General features: G+C 39.1%; 1 protein-coding gene across 1 annotated transcript in view; it reads left to right on the top strand.

Moving 5' to 3' along the window:
* Positions 1–24,154, top strand: part of LOC140226125 (gamma-aminobutyric acid type B receptor subunit 2-like) — a 65,777-nt gene that overhangs the window by 29,356 nt on the left and 12,267 nt on the right. The window contains exons 3-7 of the mRNA XM_072309854.1: positions 16,185–16,355; positions 18,355–18,456; positions 20,038–20,103; positions 20,946–21,149; positions 23,843–24,100. Of these exons, the coding sequence (XP_072165955.1) occupies positions 16,185–16,355; positions 18,355–18,456; positions 20,038–20,103; positions 20,946–21,149; positions 23,843–24,100 (801 nt within the window). The remainder of the gene's footprint in view (positions 1–16,184; positions 16,356–18,354; positions 18,457–20,037; positions 20,104–20,945; positions 21,150–23,842; positions 24,101–24,154) is intronic.

Here is a 24,154-nt window from a genome sequence, read left to right as displayed (position 1 = left end):
TAACCATGAAATCTATGGTATTACCATGGTAAAACCTCAACTGCCATAATACAACCATGGTATCAATGGTATTACTACGAGTGCCACAGAAAAACCATGGTGATGCATGGTGATACCACAGAAAAACCATGGTAAACTATCATTACCATGGCACGACCATGGTACTGATACGTATACCATAGAATAACCGTGAAGTCTATGGTATTTCCATAGTCTTACCACAGGCGCCACAAAATAACCATGGTAATAGTATGTTTTAATTTTTATACCATAGCACTATGTAAGTGGAATGACTTCATTACCAACAAGGAAGTCAGAGAGAGAACTAATCAACTTCCAGCATCCTCCATCATTTGTAAAAGGCGGCTTAAGTGGCTTGGGCATGCTGCACGACTTCCACCTGATCGTATAGCTAACCAACCCCTCTGGTGGGTTCCTCCAGGCAGAAGGAAAAGAGGCAGACCACAAATGAACTGGCAACAGACTGTCTGCAGAGATGTTAAAGACCTAAAAGAGTGGGAGGATATCAAGGACCTATCCGCCGATAGACGAAACTGGAAGAAGATGACCGCCTCATGCGCCGGACGACGCGGGAGCTACGAAGTCTAAGTAATAGCACTACCATGGTATTACTACCAGTACCATTGAAAAAAAACATGCCATCTACTGTATTTGCCTGGCATAACTACAGGTACAATAAAATAACTATGGTGATGCCATGTTATGGCCATCATACCATGGCATTACCACGGTATTACCACATGTACCATAGAATAACCATGGTATCTAGGGCATTTTTTCAGTATCGCTGCAGGTATCATAAATTAACCATGGATATACCATGTAATAACCATCATACCGTAGCACGGTTCTGGCACTACTAGGCCTACTTCTACCATAGAATAACCATGGAGATACCATGAATAACCATCATACCATGTACTACAACCACAGGGTCTTTAATTGTACCGCAGCATATATAACCATGCATAGTCTTTATGTTATCTTCTGCATTTCTAAAGGTACACAAAAATACCCATGGTGATATACCGTGGTTCAACAACAACATATTAATTATGATATTCTTATAGCTTAAGGTGATTGTACAGTAGCTGGTTGAGATGAGGATTCAGGTTTATAACATTTTTTTTTTCTGTCAGATGAGACACCTGTTATGAAATATGAAAGAGCATGTACAGCTGTAATTTCGAGAAGGATTCAACGTTTATTGAAGAAAATTCGTCTTGAAATGGCTGAGATTACCAACCCCCCCCCCTCCGAAAAAAAACAAAATCAAAATGAAATTGACAGGCCCCATCTTTCATTAGGAGCTCTTTGTTTTAATTTGTTTTTAGATATCTCAGTCATTTCTCAGCCTGTTTTCATTAAATAAACGTTTGAGTCCTCTTCAAGTCTGCTCTTTATCACTTCAAAGAGTGGTTTCTAAACATCTCGCAAAATGTTACAATTTAAGCTGTATCCTCATCTCAACCAGTACTGTATACTCCCTTTAAATGTCAAATAACGACGAAAAAAGGTACATTCTCTAATGGTATCACATGGAGAAAAAAATGATCCCATTATAGCGATCCGTTTGACCCAACTTGTTCAAATAGTTGCAAACTGGAAGTAGGCCGATACTCGTTCACATTACCATGGTGTGAATTACCATATGCATTTAAAGATGAAAATTAATACCAACTCACGCCATTCCAGTTGACATTAAATTGAACGAGCTGGTACACTCTGAAAAACACCAATCAATTCCAGCTGAATATATGGCCTGGCTCTAAATCATTGATTATGAAGTTTTATTTGTACCAACTGGAAACCATGCCACTCAACTGGCAGATTCACTAGTTGACTCCACTTAGACAAGTTGACTCCAAGCTAACATTTCATTCCAACTGAAACAAATGAAATAAACTGGGCAATTGTCTACCAATTAGAATTCCTTGACATAACTTACAGATTCACCACTGGATTCCAATTATTGCAAGAAACGGAATAAAGTGTCATACAGAAATCAACTACCCGATTCCTGTATGGAAACAGCTGGACATAAACGGGCCCTTGATAATTGTATTGAAATTGACTAGACACAACTGGCAGATTTACCAGCTGATTCCACTGGAAAGCGAGGGAATGGACCAGTACACTGAGAAAATATAGCTGACTCCAGTTTGAACAACTTATGGAGTGAGTTAATAATAACACACGTAATAGTAGTAGCATAGTAGTACTGGTGATAATACTAATACTAATACTAATACTAATACTAATAATAATAATAATAATATTAATAATAATAATAATAATAATAATAATAATAATAATAATAACAACAATAACAAGGTCTTATCCAGGAGAGCCTCTCCAGTGTTGCCACTGCTCTATACCACAGGGTCCTGCCACACCACTAGCAGTTGCACTGTTCTGGTGAAAATGACAGATTAAAAAAAAAATCAGATCTATTGTGTAAATTGGAACATTAAAGCCTATTGGTTGATTCCAGTAGAAAGAAAATAGACCAAAGTATGCCCTTTGACAAAGTGGGATCAACACTGGACACAACTAGCAGATTTTCCAGTTGATGATCCACTTGAAAGAAATTGTATGAAATGGCATACAACAACCAGTTGATTCCAGTAGAAACAATGAGTGTACATAATGAGTTCGACACTCATAAATCATACAGCCAACAAATCAAACAAATCAAACAAATCGATCCGGTTATCATGGCGGAATCTTTTAAGGATTATTTCGCATGTCTTGGTCCACATCTTCAGAGACTCCAACCCCAAGCACCTTCTGATCTGGAGATTCTCCCGCCCGAAACCCCCAACAAACGGGAGACTCCAAGTTGATGTGTGCGAAGCGCGAAGTTCCTAGGGTTCTAGATGTTCTCTGGTGCTATCTAAGGCTTATTTTTTCAACATACGATAGCAATAAGTAAGAAATCCTTTCCACCGGGAGACACAGAGCCAGGGCGGGAGAAATCAAATCTAAAACGGGAGAACGGAAGATTTTGCAAAAATGGGCTTTCGGCGGGAGATCTCCCGTCGAAAACGGGAAAGTTGGAGTCTCTGCATCTTGCCAGTAAAATTCCGAAATCCCCAACTGAATATTATAGATATCTATAGGTAATAGGAATCCTCAATCAATATTTTTTGAACCTATTGTTGAAGAAGAAATTGTTGATATCGTCAAGAATTTAAACGATAAAAAAAGTTCAGGATATGATGGAATTACAAATGTTCTTTTAAAAAAATGTTTTGAATCAAATCATTTCTCCTTTAACATACATTTTTAATTAATCTTTATTTAATGGTAAAGTCCCCGATAAAATGAAAGTTGCAAAAGTTGTCCCTATCTTTAGGAAGGGACAGAAAGATTTGGTGAATAATTACCGACCAATTTCTTTATTGACTTCAATCTCTAAAATCCTTGTAAAGTTAGTTTACACGCGATTATTGAAATTTCTCACAAATCATAATATTTTATGAGATTCTCAGTTTGGTTTCAGAAAACATTATAACACAACCCATGCTTTACTTACTTCTATAGACAAGGTAGCTCATGCTATAGATAATTTTGAGCATACAATTGGAGTTTTTCTTGATTTTTCTAAAGCTTTCGATACGATAGATCACGAAATTTTATTTTCTAAACTGTGTCATTATGGAATTCGCGGGACACCTCTCGAGTGGTTTAAGAGTTACTTAACAGATAGAAAGCAATTTGTTAACATTAACGGCTATGATTCGCAGCTAAAACTTATTTCATATGGAGTCCCACATGGCTCCCTCTTGGGCCCACTTTTATTTATCTTATACATAAACGACCTTCAAAAATCATCGCCAATTTTATCATTTATTTGTTTTGCTGATGACACAAGTTTGTTTTGTTCTCATCGAGACCCTAATACATTAATTGATATGATGAATACTGAGCTTAGGTCTGTGCAATCCTGGATTTATGCAAAGAAAATTATCCCTGAATATAGAAAAAACTTATTATATGGTATTCAGTAATTCTTTGAATGTTGTTCCACATGAGATCAAAATAAATGATATATGTTTAACGCAGGTCAATAACGCAAAGTTTTTAGGGCTTTTGATTGACCGAGAATTATCCTGGAAAACTCATATTAATTTTGTAAGTAAAATTTTGTCCAGAAATATTGGAATTTTAAATAAGCTTAAACATTTGTTCCCTGTTTATATTTTGCAGAGTATATATTCTTCTTTAATATCTCCACATTTAATTAAGGAATTTTGGCGTGGGGAAATGCAATTAATTTACTATCAGATTCCCTTCTTCGAATTCAAAAGCGTGCAATAAGAATTATAAACCACGCCGGATATTTTGCTCATACCAACTGTTTTTTTCATCAAAACAGAATTCTGAAAATTCCAGACCTGTTTTATTATAATCTTGGAATTTTCATGTATAGACTAACAACTAATGAATTACCATCTGTTTTTATCCACATGTTCAAAAGAAATCGCTCTATTCATTGCTACCCCACTCGTCAGAGTGACGCTTATCACCTTCCCCGTACTCGCACTATTTTTGCAAAGAAAACAATTATGTTTACTGGACCCAGATACTGGAATGACCTCCCTCAAGATATTACTTCTTCCTTATTTTTATTCACCTTCAAACGCAAATTAAAACGGCTATTACTTAGTGGATACGCACTACCCGGCTCTTAGCAAATTTTTTTTTTTAATACCCCCAGTCTTTTGTCTTTGTCCGCAGTTTCTTTGTAAACACGGCGAAATATGTACAGTCTCGTTTAAGCGATACTTAAATATTCATGTGGTTCGATAGTTCGTTCCTAATACTGATTTTGCACTGGTACAATTTAAGTTGGTCGAGATAAACATGTCCGTTCTCCGTATAATTTCACGCCTATAAATTCTGGAACCTACAGTTTTTACAAGCATCATCGCTTTTATGTAGGCCCCATCATATTTCTGACATTGATTTGTGATATCCTCAGATGATAATGACCATTTATATTTGTGTTTAATGTTTGTTTGTCTTTTTTTCAAACATAAGATATGGTTGTATATATTTTGTACTTTTGTTTTATTGTCAATCATTTTGGCATCCCATCACTGAGAAAGTGGAAATATGACATAAACTTGAAACTTGAAACAACCCATGAATTTGACACCTAGCGAACAAGGCCCATATGACTGCAACACTCGGTAAATAAGGCCCACGACACTTTTACAATAAGCCCCATGATGCAATGTCGAGCTCATGGGCCGTATGACTTGTGGGATGACCCCGAAACAATTGGACCAATTTGGTGCAGTTTGAATCGACTGGCAGATTTACCAGTTCATTCTACCTGTAAACAACGGTAAAAACTGGCATACTAAAACATCAACTCCATGATTCCAGCAGAATTAACTGTATTGAACCAGGCTCCTGTATACCTGTTGCAATTGACTTGACACAAATGATAGATTTATTCAACTTGAAAGCAATGCAGATTTAACCTATCACACACTTTGATAAAGTTTAGGCCGTAACAGTAAGTAGAACCCAGCCGGGATGAATGGACGAAACTGGCATGACTGGGGAAGTTCATACCAGTTCATCAAATCTGGCAGTTTTACCAGTTGATTCCACTTTTTAAACGATTATAAACGTACCAATACATTACAGTCAAAACTATTGGACCATTATGAGTACTTGCAACAAATGGGAAAAATCAAAATATACATCAACTGATTCTAAAGGTAAACCCCTTAAACTCTAGGGACGTGGCAGGAGAGGGAGGGGCAGAATCCACCCCCTCGACGTTTCGAGTCTGCGATGGGAGAGACCTTGTCGTGAGACATTTTGACTTTTTCAAGTTCAACTTCAAATTCATTGTTGTTTTTTTCCACAGCAAAATAATCTATTTGATGACATAAATCTTGCTTTCTTCAATGACAGTATAATACATGTAATTTGTACAGAGAAAGCAATAATTGAAAACCTAAAGTAGGGGTGAAATGCAATGGTTGCTGAGGTAACAAAAGTGAAATAAATGAAATATGCATTGTGTGAAAAAAGGAGGGACCCACTAAAAAGACAAAGCTTGTGAAGTGCGGTCCCTTCTTCGATTGAAAAAAAAAAATCGATGCAAAGATAATTGAAAACAGCATCAAAGTAGCACAGAAGGATTAGGAGCCCACTGAGAAATCATGACGGACAAACAGTTCCAAAACAACCACAAAGTCTCGCCAGTAATTTCAAGACAAAATTTGCAAGGTCTGCTCGTAGTGCTATGCAGCCACGCTTATTTTTGTAACTGCATGTCACCCCAAAACAGCCACAATTTGTGATTTGTGTGTGTGTGTGTTTGTGCGTGTGTTTTCACCTTATGGAAGAAAGTATTCTGTCATGAAACTCTTTAAAAATCTGACTATTCTTTACCGGAGCGGATCCGGGAATTCCGTAAATGGGGGAGGGGGGGGGGAGGGATCTGTCATGGTGCCACTTCCGGAATTAAAGGGGGTACACACGCCCATATAAGACATAATCTTGTAGATTACGATGTGGTTGTAACACGGGCCAAATTTCGCTACGATCGTAACACTAATGGTCGAGATCTTGGGGGGGGGGGGGGTGGAGGCGGAATTCCCTCCCAAAATGCAAATTTTAGCATTTATAGCCAAATAAGTCCGGCCCGTTAAAGATAAGCAAACTAATTAATTCTTTATATGTAACAGTTCATTTGTTCTGGAACTCATTCACATTGTGTTTTATCTCATACATGTACAAATTCCAAGTACGACCCAAAATATTATACCGGTACGTTCATGTAATAAATGTACAGCCTGTATTTAGTATATGTGTGAATGTGTATATGTGTGTATGTGTGTGCTTGATTGTGTGTGTGGGTGTGGTTGTGGGTGAGTGCAAACACTCGGTTAGTACTAATATATCCATGGACACAACTGACTTTTTCCCATGCATTTTAAACCTCATCTACGCAACTGGAAAATGTAATACAAGTTGATTCAAGTTGCACGATCCTTGGTTTGACTTGGTTTCTGTATCGCTCATGAATATTCATGAGAAAACATCTAACATGCAAAAAGGAGAGGAAATAGATAAAAGACATAAAAACCCAAAGTATATAGTCTGGGTTTAAACTTTGAAGTATGTTGGAAATTTCTCTGTTGTTACTATTTCAACTTGTGTTATAACAATGCATATTCATATTTTGATGGGACTAATATTATGTATGACATGTAATTAGTAACCATGCCTTAAACCTTTTCAGATATCAGCCCATATTATAAAAAACTGATACACAAGCAATGTATCTAGGAATAGGAAGTACTCTATACAGATAGGTAGGTGTAGAGTAGGGTGTAGGACTTGTATAATAGTGTAGAAACAGGTGTATTGGAGTTCGAGGCCAGGTAATGTAGATATACTAGTGTCTACTTCGTTTGCGAGTTTACATCTGACAAGGGTTTCCACTGGCCTGGTTCATAAGTAATAAGTTAGATTCATTCCTTTGTTCAGAGAGAGGGGTTGGTGGAGGTCAGGTGACATATTTGATTCAGCCTGGAGAGATTCAATTTGTTTGTTTATGATAATCAAAGCTTCTCTCTTTTCAGATGCAAGTTTGGAACTATACATTTGCGTGAGTGATTTAATATGTATTTTTCCGCCATAGGGAGACGTTGGGAAAACTACTCTTTTCACTTCGCCAGTTTGACCAGATTATTGTATGATGGTGATTCGATATTCTTGATCTTCAAGGAGGGTGTTATTGAAATGCCAAATATTCTTGGTTCTTTTTTGGGAAGGGGGGGGGGTTATTTTCAGGATGACAGCAGAATGGTCTGACAGAGCGCAGGGAACAATAGAGCATGAGTGTATATGGATGGCATTAGGTTGAAAGGTGTGTAAAAGCGGTCTAGTCTAGCTTTCGAGGCGCGGTTAGTGATGCTGGGGTTGTTTCTTTGCCAGGAGTACTCCTGGTCGAGGGGATGTAGTCTACGCCAGACATCACAGAGGTGGTTGCTCTCTAGGACATGTTTAAAGTATGGTGAACGAGACATTAAAATCAAGAAAACCATATAAAAGAAGGTGTCAAAGCAGAGGGATATGTCTCCTAAAACAGATTTTTGATGTGACTTGTTAAAAGATATTCGCGCCACTGAGCTGACTGATTTGCTTCACCGATATTCGCTCCGGAACAGCCGTCTTTTTCGAGCCCTAAAATATGACGCCACGAAATGAACAAAACCCTTTACGAGTTTAGCGGGACATCGAGGCCTCCATTCATAAAGCACGCATTTCTTGGTGAGCGGATGCAATATCTGGCCTGTCTTTAGTCGCCTCTGCTTTCTCGGCTGAGACATTAAAACGTCCAATTTTTACCTTATATTGTACGGAAAGACTTTGAGTTTAACATCGAGAGTGAATTGAGTGATGACAGTGACAATGACACTGATAGTGACAGTGGCAAAGTCGGTGTGGTAGAAGAAGCGAGGGAGAGGCGACGGATATGGAAGGCCGCTGCGGACACAACTCGTTTGGGGCATACATGGAAGCGGGCACATTGCCTCTCCACATACGTATGCCTCAAACGAACCACGTCCGCAACGGCCCTCCATAAACGGAGCCCACTGTGTGGATGGAGTGGTAGAACAGAGCACATTTTGTGACGCCATAATTTTAGTCACCAAAATTTCGACGTCAGATCGGGTTCAGGTGGTCTAAAAAGGGTCTCAAAACACCATCTCTCTATCGTTCTGGAGACGTTTTTACCTTCCGAAATTTGATTATTCATATTCCTAGAGACTCAAGCTTTCCAGAAATGTATAAATCACCATGTTTATGTATATCGTCCTTTTTTTCTCTTTCACCATACTTTAAGAGAGTCAGATATTTTGCGTTTGTGCTTTGTGATGTACAGAAGCGATCTAATAAAGGATTTGGAGTGCTGTTAAAATCTCCTCCAATTATGATTACATCGTCTTTATGTTGTGTTAGGTCAACGGAAAGACGGCGGATAGCTTCCAATGCAATGTTGTCGTCTTGAGGTATCAATACATTGTATGAATGATAAAGAGTATCGTTAGACTCGGCTTTAACATACAAGATGTGGCCTTCAAAAAGAGATGCAGAGTTTACAACATTAACAGTATGTCAGGGTCGCTACTCCTGATCCTCGAGTACGACTGGGGTGCACATTGGGGTGTACAATGGCTATACATTCCAACAGGGGGGAGTTTTGAGGTAAATCGTTGATTTCTTGAAGAAATACAATGTCAGGATTGCAGGCAATATTATCAATGTATGAGCTAATGGAAGCGTTCTTCAGTGGTGAAGAGCAGCCCCCAGGGTGAGCAATGACAGCGTCATAAGGTAACGCAGAAAAGCATGTAGGGCTCTATCCATAGCTGATGTGTTTACATACATGTTGTCTAGTTTATTTACGTATTCGCTGTTGAGTGCTCTTTTTAAAGAGCGGACTATTTCTGAGTGGTCTTAGTTGACGAACAAGTACAGGGATGTTTGGGGTGAACTTCATGGCTATTTCGAGGGTTTTTTGCGAGACTTAACCACTTTCAGGAAGTGAATGAGTTGTTTGTCAGAGAGGGGTCCTTGGCTCGAGGGGAAGGATGATGCCCAATCAACGGATTCGTCATCGGATGTCTGTGCATCTTCCCACATAGCTGCATCGGTGATGCTGCTATCCTGAACATAGGCGGGGGAGGAAGGGATTGGGGAAGATGGGTTTGACGTTAGTGTGGGAGTAGCTGGACTTGGGGTCACGGGGGTGGGAGGTCTTGGGGTCGCCCGCGCGGGGGTTGGGGGTCCCAAGGAGGCGGAGTTGGAGGATTTTGGGGGTGTGGGAGTGGGATTTGAACTTGTGGGAGAAGAGGCTTTTTTTCATGAGTTTGCGTGGAGGGGTTCGAGATTCAAGTACAGTGAGCTGGGATGTTTCCACAGCTGAATTTGGTGGGTCTTGTTTCTTTTTAGATACGACGTCAGAAAACAGCCTAACCGGTCTAGATGGTGAGCCCCCGTTATGAGGGGGATCCCCTCACGGTGAGGGGATTTGTTCCTGTCATCAGGGGGCGGGGCAGTGTCGTTTAGTTGGCGGGTGGGGAGTTTTCTTTTTGGGTGTGGGGCGATTCAGTAGGGGTGGGGTCAAAATTGGCATTTGATGGGCCAGCACCGTGGGTAGGGGTTTTTGGAGGGGCAGTGGTGGGGTCGGGGTGCTGGTTTACTGATTTTTTCGGGGGATGTTTGGGGTCCGATTTCCTCTTCCCGATGGGGTCTTGATTTGCACCTTACAGAGTCAGTAGACACGAAGGCACGGTAGGTCCCCCCATTGTAGCTTATGTTCAGATGATCAGGTGGTGTTACATTAATGGGCAGAATCATGACTCGGACTTGGCGTCTAAAAGACATGATGTGGGAGAAGTTTTTGTCTTTGAAGCCAAGGGGGATGGGTCTGATTGGGGACACCACTTTGCAAAAGGTTGAGATATGCTTTGACAGAACATGATTTGGGATTTCTGGGTATACATTAGAGAGTGTAAGCTTGGTTGTGGGCAGTGCCAAGGGGTTAATCTGTATGAACGTGTTTTGGTATGTCAATCCGCTGTTGACTGCTTCTAGGACAGCTTGTCGTGATTTCAGGTAAACAGCAATGCGCTGATTGCTTATGCGTGATGCAGAGATAATATATTCGGCAGAGGTAGTCTTTTAGCTTTCACATACTCATGAATTGAAACATCCGGCATGGCAGCGAAATAGATTCCATTGTCCCTGCTCACGGAGCTGAAGGGCTCCGTTCGCGTAGCGGGAGCATTGGAAGCAGCTGGTGCGGGCTGGGAGGTACGAGTCCCCAGCTGGTCCCGGGGGACCTGTGCAGCCTCGCTGGCCATAATGGCCGCATACACGAGTCAAGAAATACTAGATGAGAAACCCTTTTATAAACAACAATACACATATATTTTGTGGGTGGACTTGGTCTAGGTACTGCTACGAACCCGTCTCTCACATGAATGAGAGTTATAATCAGGTGACCAGGTGGTCAGAGCGTGAAATTTTTGAACTTACAGGAGCTCGTGAAAGGTGCGTCCTTTTCCAAGAACTAGAAGAAGAAGAAGAGCAACAACAACAGCAACAACACCAACATTACCATGAGCATCATTCTTGATGGACTTCAGCGCATTATAAGAGACCACTTATACTAGGCGGGGTCATCCCACTAGACCGACACCCACGAGTCATACAGCCCACGAGTTCGACATTGAAAACAGCTCCATGAGTCATACAGCTCACGAGTCATACAGCCCATGAGTTCGACACTAGGCAAATAAAGTCCATGAGTTCGACACTAGGTAAAAACAGCCCACGAGTTCAACAGATGCAACGCGGGGCTTAATGTGTCGGCCTCGTGGGCCTTGTTAGCTGAGTGTCGAACTTATGGGCTGTATGACTCGTGAGCTGCATTACTCGTGGGCTGTATGACTCGTGAGCTGTATTACTCGTGGGCTGTATGACTTGTGAATTGTATGACTCGTGGGTGTCGGTCTCGTGACGTGCACCCCCACTAGGCTACGACGTGTACTATTTTTACTATAACACTACTACTTCTACAACTAGCAGTCCCCTCCATTGCCAGCAATTTTGTTTCCGCCTTTACCACGGTGACGTGACAGTTATTTGTATCTCTGTTGATAATTTACCTGTATCTCTTTTGCAATGTTATTCTCTTCATCACATTGTGGTACTGATTTCCTGACATCTTTATATACGAGTGTTTCATTGTATTTCTAATTATTTGTTTGTTGGAAATGGAATAAAACAACTTGAACTGGAACTACACGCCAAGAGAAATTAGGTTCGTTTCCACCTTTGAGTTGCAAACCAATGTCACACTGGGAGCATCTTACGGGTGTAACTTTGCACCTTTCAAATCAGAAAGGCACGAAGTTGCACCTTCAAATGTGCTCCCATTGTGACACTGGTATGATAGATGCAAACCTATTTTCCTTAGTGTGTACAACTATAGTATACTTCTACTGCCGCTGCCATTCATGAATCATCACTGACGGAAAACATGACTCTGTGCTTCGAGGAATTATAGATTTCTAAGGTTGCACTTAATGGGGGGATCGCTGGTGAGGTATTGTATACGTTCAATGTTGATTGAATGGTTTTGTTTGCTTCAAATTGCAAAGACGATTAATCAGTGGGAAATTTCCCCGCCCCCGTCAGACTAGACATCTGTGCACATCACGATCAAAACATTGTCTTAAAAAAAAAAAAAATCAATTTCAATTTCAATTTTATTTTTCGTATTTCTCGATAAAGAATACATGATATAACAAAATATGATAATACACAATGTCCAGCTTGAATACATACATAAAGAAATAGGAATACAAACATAATACATAGCGGTCGATGTGTTCAATCAAAGTAAAGGATACAAAGAGAAATATGATGGAACCTACTAAAAAGCAAAGCTTGTTGAGTGTAGGTCCCAACAAAAGCCTAGTGTGGGGTACAGGATGAGGAGCACGGGAAAAATTAAAGACCAAAAGTAAGGATAAACAAAAGAGAATGACTATTAATATTCGGGGGTACAGAAGATTCATCTCACATATATGTATGTGTGTGATAAAATGAGAAAAAGTAACCACATGCTGCACACTATAGCAGTTGCTCTAATAGCAATTTTGACATGGGAGTGATATTGTGAATACGACATAATTTTAGTGTTTAAACATTCCGGCTTCCGTAGACACGGGGAAAGATTCGAAAAATGGAAAACATGAACAATTGCAATTCCTATATGTGATATACCAGCCAGCTGCAATGCCGCATGAAGAAAGAAGGGGAAACTACGGACGCTATGCGACACGACCGAAGGTCTTACTAGAAGTGGAAGGAAAAACACCGATAGGCAGGAATTTCAGAGAGCATGTAACTAAATGCATATATGCATAAGTCTGTTCACATGGCAACAACTGAGTAGTATAACAGAACAGCCATGAGCATAATAAAAAGGAATGTTAGTGCACTTGTGTGTTGTAGCTATTCAATACATGCTGTCTGCAGTTTACGCTTAAAGGATGATAATGACAAACAGCCTTTAACTTCTGTTGGGAGATCATTCCAATATTTTGGACCTGCATACGTAATTGTGTTTTCAGCGAAAACTGTTCGAGTACGTGGAAGGGGATAAGCGTCACTCTAGCGAATTGGATAGTGGTGGACAGAATTGTTTCTTATGAACATCTGTAAAAACACATCAGGAAGATCATTTATACATAAAAATACATAAGTTATAATCAAACAAGTCTATCAATTTTAAAATCTTATTTTTCAGAAATAAGGCGTTTGTGTGAGATAAATACCCAGCATGATTAATAGTTCTGATCGCTCGCTTTTGAAGAAGAAAAAGCGAATCCAGCAAGTATTTGGATGCGTTACCCCACGCAAGAATTCCATAGTTAAGATATGGGGAAATCATGGTTGAATATACAATCTGCAAAATATGGTTGGGCAAAAAATGTTTCAGTTTGTTTGGGATTCCTGTGTTTCGTGACGAAATTTTGCTTAAAAATTAAAATGAGTTTTCCAGGAGAGGTCGCTATCGATGTAAAGTCCTCAAAACTTGGTACTATCTACTCGGGTCAGATTAACATCATTAATCTTAACATCATCAGGAATAACTTGCAGAGAATTGCTAAATAACATATAATGTGTTTTATCAACATTTAATGATAACTTGTTAGCGTAAATCCAGGACTGAACAGATTTCAATTCATTATTCATTATGCTTACAAGGATAGTGGGATTACGGTGAGACAGAAATAAATTTGTATCATCAGCGAAACAAATAAAAGAAAGAATCTGTGACGAATTTTGGAGATCGTTGATGTACAGGATGAATAAAAGTGGGCCAAGAAGAGAACCCTGGGGGACACCGCAAGAAATTGACATCATACTTGACTCATAACCATTTATGTAAACAAATTGTTTTCTGTTTGTGAGATAGTCTTTAAACCACTCTAAAGCCCTCCCACGGATACCGTTATGGCTTAACTTATAAAGCAAAATGTAATGGTCAATGGCATCAAAAGCCTTCGAAAAATCGAGAAAAACACCGATGGTGTGGGAAGCATCATCTAAAGCATGAGCTACTTTATCAATGAAGGCTAATAATGCGTGAGTTGTGATATGTTGTTTTCTGATCCAAATTGGAAATTGGAAAAAATATTGCAATTAACAAGAAATCTAAGAGTTCGTTTATAAACAAGCCTTTCCAGAATTTTCGAAACTGAGGTCAAAAGAGATATCGGGCGGTAATTATTCACAAATTCTTTTGGACCCTTTTTGTATATGGGAACAACTCGAGCGATTTTTTATTTTATCTGGGACTTTGCCACTAGATAAAGATTGATTGAAAATATACAAAAGTGGAGAAATTATTTCATTTATTATGTTCTTCAAAAGAAAAGATGAAATAACATCATTGCCTATACTTTTCTTAATATTTAGGTTATCAACAATTTCTTTGATTTCTTCTTCAACAATAGGAATGAAAAACATGGTTTGTGCATTCCTGTATTTTAAAAAAGAATGAAAAGTTGTCTGGGTTTTTGGTATTTTGCTGGCAAGGTCAGGTCCTAAGTTAACAAAGTAATCATTAAATACATAGGCCATTTCCTGTGGATCATCAACTTGATGACCGTCATTCAAAATATGAGTAGGGGAATTTGTGGTTGATTTCAAAGCTGTGTTTATCACCCTCCACGTACTCTTAATGTCAAACTTACATTTTTCAAACTGATTAGCAAAATACAGTTGCTTGGCTAAGCGTAACGAAGAAGTAAGTATAATGCGGTAACGAATATAACGGGATTTAGTTTGGAGATCTTCGGTATTTGCAAAACAGTTTATTCTTCCTATTGATAGACCTAAGTAGGGACTTTGAAATCCATGGTTGTTTTGATACTTTCTTGACATGGCCCCTACACATTCCAGTCCTTCGTTTTTTTTTTGTTACTTTTATCATGGATTTTTGAATGGGGATGCATGATCATAATATTATCCATTGATATTACTTCCTTATACGGCTGCATGGTTTATCGAGAGCAATATTATGTCAGGTACACCGAATTCTTTTTCCAAATTAAATTTCTGCACTCATTTCCGCGTACAATAAATGCAATATCTGCTGACCTATTGATTATTCCATCTTCTTTTAAAAGCGATTTAGAATGCTATATTGTTCAGAGCCACAAAAGCCTACTTTACAAGCAAGGTCTGCGTCAAAATATATTACCAAGTGTGCGCAATGTTAAAAAAAAAGACTTAAAAATACAACAACAACAAAAACCGAGCATAAATAGATACAGTTAACAAACAATCGATTTGTAAGAACATAGAAAAACATTTCTGCAACTACGGGATGAGGAATGTTCCTGCACAATAGAATGATGAAGAGATAAGGGAGAAGTGATAAGAAAGAAGAGATACGAGATAAAAAGACAGATAATAACCGTGACAACACCAGCTTAGGGCGACGATGATTCATTATGTCTTTGTCCTTTCTTTTCTTGTTTTTCTTTTCTAGCTTTCTTCCATCGTAGGATTTCATGCATTAATGATGTTAGGATTTAACACAATCAGGAACAAAAGTATAATAGGTGCTGACTGTGCACAAAGAGATAATGCGCCATCCGGTGACACGGGGTTAAATGCAACAAATACTAATACATACAATGAGCTTTCCTAACCTATATACGGTGCATTATTGCGTCTTCGTCTTTGCCTGTAGGTGAGTAAATGTGCAAATGTGACTTCCAGCATTTAGAATTTTGGGCCAATATTTTATTTTGCGAGGTTTGTTTGTTTTTTTCGGTGTTTACAAAAGATATCTCGCTATGTTGACAGACATCCATTAGCCAAATATACAACAACAACAACAACAACAACAACAACAACAACAAAAATACATAATGTTGGTAGTGTTCTAGTGCAAAATAATTTCACGCACTAGCAGGGCACACTATAAGATTGAGGAAAATGTTCCCAAGATGTATAGATTTTCCCACGAAACGAATTTCTCCGCCAGTTTCATAATGATGTTATTCTTTTTTCGCGCTAAAATTGTGCCATAGGTGTCTTACTCGGCTTCCTCTCCAGAGCTCTCCGACCGGAACAAGTACCCGTACTTCTTCCGGTTGACCTCTGATGACAAAATCCTCAGCGCCCCGAGGCTTCGTCTCCTCCAGCGCTACGGCTGGAACCGGGTGGCAACCATCCACGAAAACCATGAACTCTTCTCCCTGGTAAGTTTGATTTGAATTGAGGAATTTGCTTTCCTGAGCATATACTACCACCATCACTATTTCAACGTTATCATCTTCTTCAGTATCATTCTCCCTACATTTGATAACTATGTAATCACAATCTAATGATTGGGGAAAACAGTCATAACTATTATTATTACCATTGTCCTCATCATCTTCTTCATTCGTCGTCACCATCGACAATCATTCATCATCATATTCTGTTTCATTTTTTGTTTCACCTTCTTATTTATATATCTACTTACTTACTTCATTGTTCTTTTAGCAGTACCCATTTCAATTGGTTATTTATTATTCAATTGGTTATTTACTATTCTACCAAGCGGCCCTGCTCACATATAAGAATGTCATGAATATCAAAACAAAATACAAACAATGAAATAACCTACACTACAAATCAACGTCCGATAGTCAAATAAAAAAAGAAAGAAAACCCAATCATCATAACAACTGCAACTTGGTAGGGCAATCAGGAAAGTATTGTCACTTTACCTACCCCCTCCCACTTTACATTTACCTTCTACTTCATAGTCAACTCATTCTTCTTCATCCTCCTCATCTTTTTCCCCCTTGCTTCTTCTTCTTCTTCTTCTTTTTTATATATTTTCCTTGCTCCTTTGCTTTTCCGGGTCCATCCCTGACAAGCTGTAGGCATCTTCATCGTGAGGATGTTTCTCAGATTCTCTGCAAATTGTAATCACTTACGTATTATATATGTCTTGTAGACATTACTTTTTTGTTTGTACATGACGTAATGCAAAAAAAAAAAAAAAAAAAGGTGTTGTGGCATTGACACTTGCCTCTTATGAGTTTGCCAGTTGTCTGAGCAAATTGATGAGTCACGTGACATGATCACGTGGTTCAGAATCTCATGGCATGAGCTTGTGGTTATACCATACGATAAGCTCGCAACGAGAGAAAAAAAAAGAAGAAATTGTCAACTGAAGCACTTAGTGGTGTAGAGTTTTCTTCCTCTGGGACAATTGCATACTCTCATTTCTTTGTTTCTGTAGTCCAAAAAGTACACGCAACAGCCAGAAATGAATAAACTATTGATATGCCAACTGCTTTCACAGGACGCAGTTGTAAAAAATAATATAATCATTCGGGATTCATGGTTAATGTACGGCGGTGCCAATGAGACCACCCCTGTCGCATTCCGTGATTTTATTTTTATTCTACCTCACAATATACAATAATTATTATCACGCTACACACTTGATTACACACCTGAGTCGTGTCCTTCACGTGGTTGAAGTTTTTCTTCTTTGTAAGCCTTTTAAACTTGATAATCAAGTCTTCAGTCGTGTGCTCGCATGCATTCCTTTAGAATCAAATTCAAGAAATATATAAATATAAATATATATATATACGATAGAACAGAACTCAAGAAATGTATCTTGCTGTCAATACCAACAGTTTATCTGAAGAACACACAATTTCCGGCCCCTACACTTTGTGAAGTGATTTTGATTATGCGAGAACGATAACGGGTCATAATAACTGCATCACCATCCTAACGCATCCTTTGTAACGCGGGTGTAGTATCATCAAGACTTGTCATCGTTCTCTCAGAAACAAAATCACTTAACAAAGGACAGGTAGGCCGAAAAATTGTGTGTTCTTCACATACTGTTGGTATTGACAACATAATTCATTTCCTGTGTTCTGTTCTATTTTTGATATTATTGTACCAACACGTTCACTACGAATTACTTAACACACACACACACACGTTATATATATATATATATATATATATATATATATATATATATATATATATATACAAAATGAAATGAGAGTATGACCTTCCCTGGAGCGAGAGAAGCACGGATTGGGGATGTTCTTCCGCAGATAAGATTATACTAAAGAAAGGGGTAAAGTACCTTTGTTAAGCCTGTTCCCTTGGGCACAAATACATGCATATTCTGAATGACTAATATCATCATGCATTCCATCTCTTACGTACATCCAGGCCATTGACCATATTCTGACTCTGCTGAAGGAAGCCAATATTACAATCATCGCCTCGGAGAGTTTCTCGGAAAGTCCGCGAAACCAAGTTGCCAATTTGAAGGTAATTATTAATCATAGCATCACATAGCAAAAAAAAAAAATCAGTCTATATGACAACAGAAATATATCAAAATATAAAAAAAAAGAATAAAATAATCAGTCTATTGTGACGAAAGGAAGACTAAGAACACGATGGCCGTAATCTGTTTTTTATGTTTTTATAGTAAAGATACTGGGAGAGGTATATGTGTTCAACGCAATAATATTACGCCAATTCACGCGAATTCCACCCATTACACACAAAAGTAACTTCCCCTTTAATCAAAATGGAGTAGTTTTTTAAAGGTATTGAGCAAAATATTTGACATTAATATTTTTACATTTTTTGACTAACTGCCGTTTGAAAATTATTGTAATCGGTTGAGTCATGCATGGATGAGAACACATTAAAGACTAAAAGGTATTTTTTCAAAAGTCACAAATGTCACTTTTTTTTGGGGGGGGGGTCCGTGAAACATTCTGCTTCTGGTCAAAGTTTAAGTGCTGTTATTGTTTTATCATTCATTGTTTGACCCCCTTGTACAATACATTAACAGCGCATTTTTAGAATCTCTCGCTCCATCTTTAAAGTGTACTCACTCAACTATACGACACATCACCTGCCTCTTATGTTCACACAACATGCGCTGTGGATACTGGCAACAATATGTGATGTCAATTCTTTCAGTAAACTAAATGGATGTTGCAGTTTTTATAATAGTTGAACAGGGCCATTTCCACTCAAATCGTGCTGATCTTACAGAAAAAAAGTAAATAAATAAATAAAAAGTGTCGGAATATTGTCGTGAGGGGGTTGAACGATGGTTGATAAAACAACAACACCACGTAAACACTCACGAGATACAGAATGTTTCACAGACCTCCCAAAATGACTCTTTTAACGTTTGAAATGTGACCCCTTTATGCTCATATATGCATGACTAAACATGCCGTCATGCTCTTTCTTACACAGAAGTTAGTCAAGACATATAGGCATACATCTGCCGAATAATTTTGCTTAAACTTTTTCGTTTAAAAGATGCATTGTTTTGCTCAAGGAGGAGTCATTTTTTTTTTTTTTTTTTTTTGGTTGCTGTTGTGTGTAGGTGTCATGAATCAGGAGTTAAACACCATATCTTTGAGGACAAGGACTTTATTTTGCTACAGAAGATTGATTGCGCATTATACATTTCATCCTACAGTTTGGGTTAATGTTGCTATGCTCGTGCTATTTCCGTCTCAAATTCATCCATTAAGATGAAATTTGTAGAAATGAGAAGCCCCTATATGTACCGAGAATGGGTAATTCCATTGGGTCACAAAACATCCATGTTGATCTTTTCCTTGATAGACATTACAAGGGCTTCTAAATGAGGTGGGCTAATGGCAATAGGGTTTCATAACTATCTAACGAATTACCAAGCAGTATGGAATCAAACCTATGGGAGTGTAATGTATCTACCTACAACGATACTCGGGACTCAAAGGATGACGGTTTTTGTGCGCTATTCTACATCACATATCAATTTGATGTCTGATGATCATCTCTTAATGTCCTTTCTCCTTCTTTGTTGCCCCCAATTTTTCATTTTGCCAAACACAGTTGCAGGATACAAAAATTATCATCGCAAACATGTATGAAAGCCCCGCCAGACGCTTACTTTGCGAGGCAAGTACAATTTTATTTTAATTAGTCAACTTCAGTCAATTATTTTTTTATATGATATCAAGCGCTACAGTTTGCTACTTGAGCGCTGTAATAGCTGCATTGCCTACATCAATATTATTATCAAATTATATACGGGATGCATGGAATTGGTAATTTATTATTGCACTGCCCACGATGATGCATTTCTCCCTTTCCCTTTCTCTTTCTCTCTGGAAATTACTGTTGATGATATTAATTCCATTCGATATCAATCACCCATAGAAGTAGATCATACTCGCCGAAAATGATATCCGCAGAATATTGACTATTTACTGACCTCGTATAGGGTGTTATCTCTCTACGTTCGTACGGCTTCACATGCAGAAAAGAGGAGAGCAATTTTGGACTTGAAAGTGCAATATAGCCTGCTGATTACTATTATTATTATTATTATTATATTACTACTACTATTCGAAGACTAATCCATCTTGAATGAGCCTCACACCTATAAATCAGAAAAACGGTAATAGTAAAAAACAACAGCAAACAAACACTACTAAAAACAAAAAACAAAAACAAACGGAAAAGCAAACAAACAAAACGCATAACGCAGGTGCTATACAGAAGGAAAATAGGATAGGCAGTTGGTGAGAAATAAATTAATGATGAAAGAGAATTTTGAGGGAATCTTTACGGCTGCAGATACCCTATGAGATGCCTTGATATAAAGAAAGAAATAAAAAGCGATTCATAAATATCAAAAGAATTTAAAGGTCCATACGACGACAACAACGACAACAACAATAACTACAAAGGAATATATCAAGAACATGATTGTGACGTAAATGACTTGGTATTATCAGGCTTTGTTGCAAGGCATGACGGGAAGGGACCACGTGTGGTTCATGCTTGGCTGGTACGCGGACGGATGGTATCTCGAACAGGATGACACCTTGGATCCCCGATGCATCCGGGAGAGAATGAAAGAGGCCGTGGAGAACGTCACTTACATCTCCGTAGAAGCTATCTATCTCGGCAATGACCACGATCTCACCATCTCTGGCTTGGTGAGAAGACCGAATTCCTTTGTTTTCTCATCCGTAAAACTTTTTTTTTTTCTCTCTCTCTCTTTCTCCCTCTCATTCGGATGTATTTTTCGACACTAGCTTTTTTTCTCTGACGGCCTGCTAAAATCTATAGATTTGAAATTTTGATGGTTCGAAATAAAAGTAAAAATAACAATCCAAAAAGATAACTTTTTTCTTTAATTTGGTGGCCCGATATCAATTTTAGTGGTCACAGGACACCGTTAATGTAGTGCCATTAAAACTAATGTTGTGCTACCCAATTTCCAGAAGGCTATCATTTGGTGGCCCCATTGTCACGGTGATCGGGCACTTAAAGGGACATTCCAGACGATTTTCATAATTTCACATGATGTAGTACATAAATGAAACAACTCCATGTATAGATTTGTGGAATTTATTGTAGTTTTTGAGCAAAGAAACAATACTTTGAAAAACCTTGGAACAAATTACAATGAACAAGGATGATGACATATCAGAGGTTCACATATTTCAGAAATGTAGCAGTGTAATTCCAGTACAATACTGCTTGCTTGCGAGTTCACCTGTGTATAATCTATGCATACCTTCTTCTTTTGTTCTGCTTCCTTGAGCCCGAACTCATGCATTCTTATGGTGACTCTGCCATGTCATCATCCTTGTTCACTGCAATTTGTTCTAAATTTTGAAAATATTCTTATTCTTCACCCAAGTCATCACAGATTCTGCTTCCTTGAGCCCGAACTCATGCATTCTTATGGTGACTCTGCCATGTCATCATCCTTGTTCATTGCAATTTGTTCTAAATTTTGAAAATATTCTTATTCTTCACCCAAGTCATCACAGATTCTGAAACTCTGTCCTTAGTATAACTAATTTATAGTTGTTCAAAAAATGTAAAATCTGAAAATCATCCGGAGGTCTCCTTTAAGATTATGGATTGTGATGTTTCCTTTTATTTGGGGCCACTACTATTCATCTCTAAGGATTTCAGTTGCCCGAGCGGGCCACCAGAGAAAAGGCGATCAAGCAATTATTGCCCTCTTTCCTTTTGGTCACAACATTAAAAGGAGAGCAAAAAAAGGAAATAAAACAAATGTCACTTGCTACCAGCAGATGAGTGCTGGGTACCAAATCTTCAGTTTTCACGAGGTTGATTGGTTCGATTAATGTCGATGCAGCGGTTGACTGTTATGGTCACATTTCCATTTCGCTATTCTCTAATAGAATAATTGAATTTTTGAGTAACTGGATAGTACATCAAACTTCTGACTCGATTAATCCTTCTTTCGTTATAACCATGTTGTTATTGTCATTTTGGAGCCATAACAATTAGTTTAATGTATTTTTGATAAATGGCATCCAGGGATGTATGACATTGAAGTCGGTGATACGGATCGTGACTGAATATCTGATAAGATGAGGGCACTTTGCCCTGGTGTGGAAACAAGCGATGACATCACTGCATATTTCTTGTCGTGTCTGTAATTTGTTTACACACACACACACACACACACACACACACACACACACACCATCTACGAGTATTACGCACACCATCGCACACCCCATCACCCACGCACAAACGGGTGCACGTCACGAGTCCCACGAGTCATAAAGATCACGAGTCATGCAGTCAACGAACCATACAGCCCACGAGTCATGCAACCCACGAGCCATACAACCCACGAGACATGAAGCACATGAGCTAGACACTAAGTGAACAAGGCCCGTTAGCTCGACGTCAAGTAAAATAGGCCACAGAGGCATACGGTCCACCAGCTCGACACTAGGCAAATAAGGTCTAGGAGCTCGACACTAGGCAAGCAAGGCCCACGAGTCCGACATTAGGCCAAAAGCCCACAAGACCGATATAATATCACGGGACCAAATGTACGCAGTGTCGGTCTCGTTAGGCTTTTTTGCCTAGTGCCGGCCTCGCGGGCCCTACTTGCCTATCGTTAGTATCGAGCTCACATACCTTATTTACCCATTAGTGTCGAGCTGGCGGGTCTTTTGTGCGTAGTGTCGATTACGGGCTGTGTGACTCGTGGGCTGTATGACTCATGGAACTTTTTTCAATGTCGAGCTCGTGGGCTGCATGACTCGTGGATGTCGGGCTTGGGGATAACCCCGACACAAACACACACACACACACACACGCCATCAAAATCATATGCGCAGTTACTCTTCATATTGATGCTCACCCTAATACTGGGGCACTAACACAATGCACCGCCATGACGTGTCACTACTTGGGCAATAATCAAAAGCATGATAAACTTATTGATGCAATACTGGACCAATTACATGTATTTCATAATATTCATTGATAGCAAAGTTTTTAGTGATTCTTTCTCAGTTTCGGGGGATTTTGGGGTTGTTGTTTTTTGTCTACGAGGCGATTTGGTAATCCTGAAGAATGTGAAATTCATTGTACTGGAACTACCAATCACCATTATCATCGTGGAAAATCAACAGAAACTTTTTAATGGCGTAGGCCTATTTCCCGATTGAATCCGAGTGGTATAGCTGTATTTTTTTTTTATTATTAAAATAAATACACGAATTGATGGCGACGTTATTTGCTCCTTGCCATCCCATCCATCTATTTTCCACTCACCCAACGCCATCCAATGCCATCCAACATCAACCACACCCTGCCGAGCCACAACCACCTGTGTTCCTCCTATCAGACGGCGGAGAGCTACCAGCAGGCCTACTACGCGAAATTTAATCTTCCACAGAACAGAGGGAAGACCCCGACACTATACGGTGCTCCCGCCTACGATACAGTCTGGGCCATCGCCCTCATGCTGAATCGGACCGCGTCAGCCCTCCAGAACAGCTCGTCTGACCGCTGGAAGCGACTGGAAGATTTCAACTACGACGACAATGAACTAGGAAGACTGTTCTTCGACAACCTTAACGTCACAGAATTCAGAGGTGTAACGGTAACTGTCGACGCCCAGTGTTCGATTGCTTGTTTGTCCAGGGAGGTGTTACAG

This window comes from Diadema setosum, chromosome 1 (genome assembly GCF_964275005.1).
Source record: "Diadema setosum chromosome 1, eeDiaSeto1, whole genome shotgun sequence".
NCBI lineage: Eukaryota > Metazoa > Echinodermata > Echinoidea > Diadematoida > Diadematidae > Diadema > Diadema setosum.
The sequence above is the reverse complement of the archived record's forward strand: the minus strand, read 5'-3'. Positions and strand labels throughout refer to the sequence as shown.